We start from the raw sequence: 9,084 nt of genomic DNA on the forward strand, positions 1-9,084 counted from the left end.
CCGACCGTAAAAAAGGCAAGTGTGAGAAAAACGCGTTTAAAGATTTGTGAAGATTTTTACAGCGTGAAATCCGGTTGGAGAGGTAGATACTTAATCCTTTGTGTCTTTGTCAATTTTACTCTAATGCACTTCAAACTTTCACACAATAATCTTAAGATGTTATAGAATAATTTAAAAAAAAAAAAAAAAAAAATGAAAAAAAAAACAAATACCATACTACCCCTTTAAACTCGGCTAAAATCGCTTATTGGGTTTTCGCGCCAATAAAAAAAGAAGATCTCAAAGCGAGATAATTTCGCAAGCGCTCGCCGATTCCATATAAGTACTGTGTTTAGAAAAGGAACTTATTTTGCGATATTCGGTGCATCTGATGAGATCATATGATGCGGCAAGACAAGTTCAAGCTTCAAACTAGAAAAATGATTATCACCAAAGTGTTCGGCATAACTGAAGCAACTTTAAGAGGTGTAGGTGCTCCGAATGTCGCGTTTATGAACTGGTATTATTTGAAAAAAAGTAAAAAAAAAAATTAAGAAAATAATAAAAAAATTAAAAAAAAAACTATGCTCAAAACAAAACCAAAGATAAAATGAAACCTCAAAATTGACAAAAGAGCAGACACGAGTACGCATCTCATTAAAACCAAAGATACCAGATTGACCAGAATTCAAATGCAGCTAAATTCGGTAGTTGGCAAGCTGGAAACTCATGCTTTTCGGAAGCGGTATTCTGCTTTTGTTATGTTATTTGTTTTTTATATTTTGTTTTCACTGCTTTTGTGCTGCTGCTGGGTAATGGTGAGCCGCTTCCGCATTTTGAGGAAAGATTTAATTGCAAATACAAACACATTTAATTGAATATATCGATTGAGTTCTTTATTTACAAGTCAACACTGAAGGTACACATTTGTCTATTTAGCAAAACAAATAAACAATTCAACTATTCCATTCGACTCCCTTTAATTTTACTGAACCGGCAAGTACATTTTGCTTAAATTTCCACTCAAAATCTCATTCTCAGCATCCGGGCGCGGTCTTTCATAACCATAACCACCAATACTTACGCCGCTGCTCACCTGGGTTATTTGGTCGCCATTGCTGAAATCCACTCTTCCCCCAAAGCCTGAATGTAATCCGATACCACCATTACTAATAACGGCACTGGTTGTAGTCTGCGCTTTCGCGCCATCTTCTTTACCGCCAACGGCAAGCACTTCAAAACTGCTACTTGGGACGCCAGTGCTTATCGCGATTTCGCTTTCTGTATCCTGAGTTGTGGATATCACCGATGCAGATTTCTCCGTCGTAGACACAACCTGCGATGTGGATGTCTCGAATGTGGATAGCCCCGTTGTAGGGACTGCAAAATCATTTTTAGTTGTAGTTACGAACGCGGGTGCTTGAGCGAGTACTGTGGGCTGAACAGCGATAGCAGTAGTGCCAGCAGTGGTGCTAACAGGAGTGCCAGCAGTAGTGCCAATAGTGGCGCCAGTATTGCCGCCAAAAGTGGCCCCAGTAGTGGTGCCAGTATTACTGCCAATATTGCCGCCAATAGTAGTGCCTACAGCTGCCCCAACTGTTGTACTTAAAACTGATTTTTCTGTGCTTGCTGCTATTGGTGCTTTTTCCGTGGTGGTGGTGGTGGTAGTAGCGCGAGTGGTCGTTACCGGCGCCTTTGTAGTTACCTCCGATGTAAAGCTATTATACGTTTCCGTTGTTCGTCTCGTTGTGGTTGTGGGTCTGCTAGTAGTGGCGCCTCCTCTGAATTTGAAGCCAAGTCCGAAACCGCCACCGATGCTGCCACTGGCACCAGCGCCGCCACCAAATCCGGAAAGTAGACTTGTGATGAAACTCAGTTTGCGACTTATAATGCTAGCGGGTAATTGAAATAGGCCACCGGATGCTGAAGAAGAAGAGAAGGACGAGGAAGACGAGGAGCTTGTGCCGGTAGTTGGAGCTAAAAGTAAAACAAGGAAAGTTGTAGTAATTGAGATTCATTAAATTAAGAGGAGAACAGTTTTCTTTGTAGATGTTGTTTTTTGTAAATAAAATAGGTTAAAGTCCATGAGGTATTATTATTCAAATCTTAAGATTGACGTGGCCTCAAGAACATGGAGCTAATACTTCTGACCAAGAAGCACATCTCGTTTAAAGTTAGCATGCAAACTTGCTCAAATAAGCTAACCAGAAAGAGGTTTTAAGGTACCTAGGCATAAGACTGGATGCAAGACTAACCTACTGGGCCCAAATAAAGTATGAAGCAGAGAAAGCCGCTAAGGTTACACCCCTACCCAGTAGACTGATGGCAAAAATTTGGGTCCAAGTCACCCTCTCCGTTTTCTTATACGGAGCTGAACTGTGAGCAAATGCGCTAAAGGTAAATCACAGGTGTAAGTTCCTTGCATCGGTACAATGAACAGCAGCTCTGAACTTGTGTCTGCCTACCGCACACTATCAGGGCCAGCTGTTCAAGTGATAAGTGGTTCAATAACGATAGATTTGCTAGTGTTTGAGAGGAAAAATCGATAGGTAATAAATAATGAGAGTACGGAAGAAGGAGTAAGTAAACTTGTAGCGCGCGGCATAAAAGACAACGCGATAAGGCTATGGCAAGACCGGTGGAGAAACGAAGAAACCCCGCAGATGAATGGCCGGGCTAAGACGTCGCTAGACATGAAACAGCAGGAACATTAGTGAAGTAAGTGAAGGTTATACAAACCAAATGCTTTCGGGGCACGGATATTTCCAGAAATACCTGTCCAAAAGAGGGGAATGCGAAAACTCCACGTACATATACGGTGGCGAAGATGATGATGAACACACCTTTTTCCAATGCGCACATTGAGAACAAGAACGTCGAATAATGTTGGAGAATGCAGCCGGCCACATAACCACTGAAAATGTAATCGACAAGATGCTAAGCAGAGAGGAAACTGAGGAAGATGATTTTCCACATCAGTGGTATCGCAGCAAAAATTTTCCGCATGAAAAAGCGGGACCTGGACCCAGGCACACAAGTGTAGATCTTGTATGATGACGAAAATAAGGAACGCCACTCTGAAGTAATGCGAAAGCGGCTCCAGATTGGGCGACAGTTCCAAACAAGGTGGAGTTTTTTAGTTTCCGGACATACTTTGACGATGCATTATTATATTATATATTTTCAGACTTCGCTGGACCAACGAGATAGCGGAAAAAGATTGTTCCACGAATGGAGGCAACTAAAGTTTTAATTCGACTCCGAATGGCATATGCATTTTTACGAGGAGCTTTTTCATGGCAGAAATACTCCCGGAGGTTTGTTACTGTCTGCCAAGGGGGAACGCTATGAGAAATATTTTTTTCTATCAATTGGTGTGTTTTTTTTTTTATCTTGGAATTCACTTAGATAGAAGACTCACATGGCGGAATCATATTGAAAAGAAAGTGTCGAATATCAAACTTAAAATGAAAAGCCTATATTGGATGCTTAATTCGAAATCAGCATTACCTCTAGAGTACAAAGTGCTACTATATAAAGTCATGCTAAAACCAATATGGACATATGGTATAGAAATATGGGGTACGGCTTTGCCCTCAAATATCGAAAAACTTCGGAGAGTGCAATCTAAAGCCTTGCGGATAATCACGGGAGCTCCATGGTATATAAAGAACGCTAACATTCACAGAGATATTTGCATACCTCGTGTAGCCGATGAAATAGTACGGTGGAGCAAAAAATACCTACAAAAGCTAGAAGACCATCCCAATAAACTAGCGCGAAATCTACTTTTTGATGAAGGTCACACACGATTGAAAAAAAGAGACATCTTCAAGTCTGCACAACCTAATTATCTCTTCTCACACGAGAGTCCGTCCACAACTTCCTCCAACCACATCTATCATATTCGAAAAATAACAAAAAACAACAACATTTTCACAATCGACATGAGGGACAACGGAAGGTCTAAGGGAGACTGGAAACTAGGCCTTTCCGGCTCCCAGCTACGAAGAATCGGAGACTGGAAACCCGTCCTTTCCAGCTCCCAACTATGAAGAATTGGAGATGCACAACCGATTTAATCATATATGTAAATATATATTCATTTGAGCAAGTAATTCTTTCTTAGTACTGGCAAGGAAACATATTACTCTAGTATATAAGATTTGTAAACTTATTGTTAGTTTCTTATACAAGAAAGATTCAATAAATAAAGGAAAAATGGAAAAAAATTGGTGTTTCGCACTTTTAGAAAAACCTTTTTCTTCATTTTGGTGTTTCACGGAGACTCGATAATCACGCACCAACCCATTCGGCTGCGGCGGCCGCCATGGAATCGAAATTAGCCTTCCTTCTTTGATTTATTTTTGTTGTTTTTGCCTATACACCTAATTTTAACTTCGGAAATAGTTTTTCTTTTCATTATTCCAATTGTTATTAGATCAGATATACTTGGTAGCCCAAAGTAAAGGGTCTTTCAGAATACAAAAAAAAAGAGAAAAAAAAATTCTTTAAGATGAAATATCTAAAACCTTTCGATTATTTCATGTTTCCCTATTTTCATTCAAAATACGGCTCTTAACGATTCCATGGGAAAAATGACATCACTTGAGTCCCCACAATGGCATTCTAGGCCGTCTGCAGCTAAACTCCGCCAAACAGTCAATTCATGAAGGTTTAATTGTTGAGAACGCCCAGATATCGATGTTGAAGGCTGTTCAGCAACACTTTGCGCCACAGCAGAGAATTCTCAACAAACTGTTCAGGTTCTGATCTGCCAGTCCTTTATCTATTCTTGCCAGCGCCAGTTTCTTAAACTTTTTTCACCAACTTTTGAATTGTCGACTCATCCGGAGTTTTCCAAAAAGTTTTCATTTTCCATTAGTTCCACCAAAAAAATTACGACTTTTGCAATATGTTGTTCTTAAGGTTGGGTTATGGTGGTAATCGGTCTGTATGACCAACTCACTTAGCTGTGAATCCACTATGCAATACGGGCACCTAAGTTATTTTTCTTCGTGGAACCATTTTGTGACTCTTATGAAGCGCATAATTGCTCCCATCTCCACGTCGGACAATTCTCTAAGAGAATTGAAAAAATATTTACCAAGAAAACCTGCTCTGGTTTTAGCTAAGGCTGGACAAATAAAAAGGTGGTGCTCAACTGTTTCTTCCTCTTCCTCATCTCTACAACTTCTGCAATATTCATAGGAGAAAATTCCTAGACTCAAGGAATGCTTGCCAAATAGCCAATTACTGATTATAAAGGGTTTTCCAATAAGAGGTGTTATTTTAATATTCAAAGAAAAATGCTATTTTTTGAATGGTCGGATGTTTATTTCATCATAAAGGCGAAGGTATGCCGAAAATAAATCAGGCAAATGACTACCACGACCACGCTTACAGGAAAATATCCTTTTCATGAAATTTTCCTTAAACGAATTGCAAAGTGACTTGCCTATGTCCTCGATAACCTCACGAATTCCATCTTTGAGGTCTTGAATCGATCTTGAGCTGTTGGCGTAGATCTTCTCTTACACGTAGCCCCAAGGAAAAAAGTCACAAGGTGTTAAATCACAAGATCTCGGTGGCCAATTGTGATCACCTTTTCGAGAGATAACACGGTCCGGAAACTTTTCCCGTAAAAGATCAATGGTTTCGTTGCTTGTGTGACACGTAGCGCCGTCTTGTTGAAAATAAACGTTGTCCATATCAATACCATCCAATTCCGGCCATAAAAATCGTTAATCATCTCTCGATAGCGATAGATAACACCTGTTATTGGAAAACCCTTTACAAGCCATTACCTGCAAGTTATTCTCTCTAGAGAGGCTAAGGAGTTTCTTTGTATCTTTCTTATTTATTTGCGGTCACAGCAGCCTAGCTGTTACGCAAGTGTCTTCATCTCTCCATAGCCTATTGGTCTCCTGAAGAATATTATTTTTTAACCTTAATTTGCTTGTGGCAATAGAAATCCCAATGTTAATTCTATCACTGAGTAGTTGAAGAGTAGTCCCTTTCCAGGCTACCTCATTGGCTTTACAATTTCACTTAATGTCTCTTTGCTAAGGAACCCAAATAGGTCAGACCTCGAATATGACACTAATATCATTAGGACTGCTCGGTCTTCCTGTGCAACTTTTGATACCCCAGTATAGCCGCACTCATTGGTTTAATGGCCGTCTGACTATCCGATAATATATTTACTGTAGTTTTTGTTACGGCATGTAACCATATATTTTATAGCTAGAACTTCTGCCTGATAGACGCTGCAGTAGTCTGGTAGTTGGACAGATATTTTAAGCGCAAGTTCCCTAGAAAATACACCTACCTTATCGTCAGGGCATGGCTGTTTCAGGCAGTATTTGTACAAATACAAGCACACAGACTCCACATTTTGCCTTATACAGCCAAGAAAAACGTGAAATGCCTGAACATGCCCTGTTGGAGTGCGCAATATATGCTAGAATCTGAAAAAAACGTGGAACTATGGTTGTAACGTAGCCTCAGCAAATATGCGAAGGTTGAAACATGATGACAACGAACGCAGACAAATGAGTTAATTAACACATCCTGCCCCTTCGAAGGAATATCTGAACTGGGAATACCGAGGGGAAAAGGCAGAACAGCGAGGCGATGGTTTAGTCTGCAGGCACTACGAAACTCAGTTCAAAAGAGCCGGGAATATCGCATGTAAGTCGGGCATACGTATCTTTAGAAGATTCCACCTCCAAGGGCCGCATACCAAAAAAAAAAACCTTATCGCCTAGGTTGAAACCATCTGTATAGAAATTGAGTTCCCACCTTCTCCATGGCCTTGGAGTTTGCCACTGTCTTTTTAGACGGTATTAATTCTCCCCTTCACCATGGCCTTGATGTCTTCCACTCTCTTCTTGACGGTATGCTCGTCTTGAGGAGTTTGTTGAAGGTGGGTCTAGGAATGGATTTCTCGGTCTTTCCATAGCGCCATGTTGTTCTTAAAAATCGCCCGTTTTCATAATAAGTTTCAGTAATTTGAACGCGAAAACGTGGGGGCTCAGCCCCAGAATGACCTACTGGACATTCACTACAGTTGTTAAGCCTATAGTCACTTATGCTTCCATAGCATGGTGGCCCAAAGTTAAGCAACGAAAGGCGGCAAGCGATCTTAACAAATTGTACCGCCTCATCTGCATCGGTATAACAAGAGCAATGAAAACATGCCCAACTGACGCTTTGGGCGTGCTCCTAGGTATACCACCGCTTCCCTTCTTAATTGAAAAAGAAGCAAGATTGAGTGCCTTAAGACTAAAAGGCAACGCCGATCTTAAAAGTGGAGATATGAGAGGACATCTAAAGATCTTAGAAGACTTTCGACACACTCCTATACTACACAGGGTGGATACAATATCTCCCAAACCCATTCTCTACAGAAACTTCCGAATTATTATTAATGAACGAACAACTTGGAGAACTAATTCTATCAATTTCAAGCCTGGATCTCAATTATGGTTCACTGATGGGTCCAAGCTGGAAGTTGGTAGAGCAGGGGCAGGAATCAATGGGCCTAAATTTAAAAAATCGATTCCGATGGGACTCTACCCAACAATATTCCAGGCAGAAATACATGCAATTGAAATATGTGTGAGAGAATGCCTTCGCAGGAAAATGAGAGGTACTCACATCTACATACTCTCAGATAGTCAAGCGGCTCTAAAAGCCCTTCTATCAACAACTATCACCTCTAAATTGGTAAATTATTGCCTAAACCTTCTCAACATGTTAGGAAACCTCAACACAGTAACTCTAGTCTGGATTCCGGGACATGAAGGGCATGAGGGGAATGAAATGGTTGATGACCTTGCAAAACAAGGAGCAAATATGCAACTTACTGGTCCTGAGCCTTTCTGTGGACTCACGAAAAGTCCCAACAAAGGAATATCAGACAAGCTACTCTCACTAAACAGAGTAGATCTGCGTCTTTTAACAGGATACCTCACAGGTCACTGCAGCCTGAGGTATCATTTAAATAACATTGGTCTATCAGAGACCAATGTCTGCCGCTTTTGCGAAATGGATATAGAAAGCTCAGAACATGTGCTTTGTGAATGTCCTGCGCTGGGCAGACAAAGACTTCACCACCTTGGTGGTATCGTAGTATCTCCATGTAATCTTTGGAACAACAAACCCACAATAGTGCTAAAATTTATAAAAAGCCTTAAACTCTAGGGTTACAAAAATAGGTCTTGCACAATAGATCAACTCTGGTCGCAGTGCCTTCTAATAATAATAATAATAATAATTTGAACGCGTTGCTCTATCGTGTTAAATTGTACATCGGTCAAAGTTGCCAAAAAAAGGTATCGTTTAGGAACTATTCACTATTGACATCTAGGCGTCAGTTTTAAAATACGCTTTATAATATATGGAAAATCTTTGACAAATCCTATCACGAAATTATTGGTGCATATTCAATCAAAATATTCTAAGACTTGAAGTAACTGCTACTTTTTTCTATATTTCCGTATGAAAGTACTTCCTCAATCACAATACCTCCAACGTCACAATATTTATCAAACAACTACATTCCACTTGCACTCCATTCTAACTCCATATTCACCTACCTCTGGTTGTTAAAACAAAAAAATTCGGCGGCAGCAATAGAAATGGTTTCGCCTCCGTTTGTTGCCACAACACGGCCAAGGTGCCGAGCAGGAGCAGTGTGACCGCTAGTTTTGACATGTTGGCTGCTTCAAATGGTATACTTTAACAAATTTTAACGCTAAATATTCTACTTCCGCCACTTATATCAGGAAAATATCACTGTGCACTTTTACTCGTACTGATTCTGCTTGTGTCGTTAACGTCTTTGGCATTCGCCTACTAATTTGGTACTGAGGTTGTGTTTTTGGTCAGCTATTCATTCTTATTCACTTAACACACAAAAAACCAAAGCTAGAGCATATCCATGTTGCGAATCTGTGAAATACCTGATCTGGTGTACGCTAATAATAATAATAATAATGGGGTGACGCATGCAAACTTGGCAGGTATGGGCCGCATTTCTCATTAAACAAAAATTAAATATACTCGACTTTAACGTTGCCTGTCGCCTGTTTGTTAGAA

General features: G+C 40.3%; 1 protein-coding gene across 1 annotated transcript; it reads right to left on the minus strand.

Moving 5' to 3' along the window:
* Window positions 1-876: 876 nt before the first annotated feature.
* Window positions 877-8,812, minus strand: LOC128856418 (uncharacterized). Its single transcript, XM_054091718.1, has 2 exons — window positions 8,583-8,812; window positions 877-1,956 (listed from the first exon to the last, which is right to left on the minus strand). Exons 1-2 carry the CDS (start codon window positions 8,698-8,700, stop codon window positions 965-967), a joined length of 1,110 nt encoding a protein of 369 aa, XP_053947693.1. The 5' UTR covers window positions 8,701-8,812; the 3' UTR covers window positions 877-964.
* Window positions 8,813-9,084: the final 272 nt, after the last annotated feature.

This window comes from Anastrepha ludens, chromosome 3 (assembly GCF_028408465.1).
Source record: "Anastrepha ludens isolate Willacy chromosome 3, idAnaLude1.1, whole genome shotgun sequence".
NCBI lineage: Eukaryota > Metazoa > Arthropoda > Insecta > Diptera > Tephritidae > Anastrepha > Anastrepha ludens.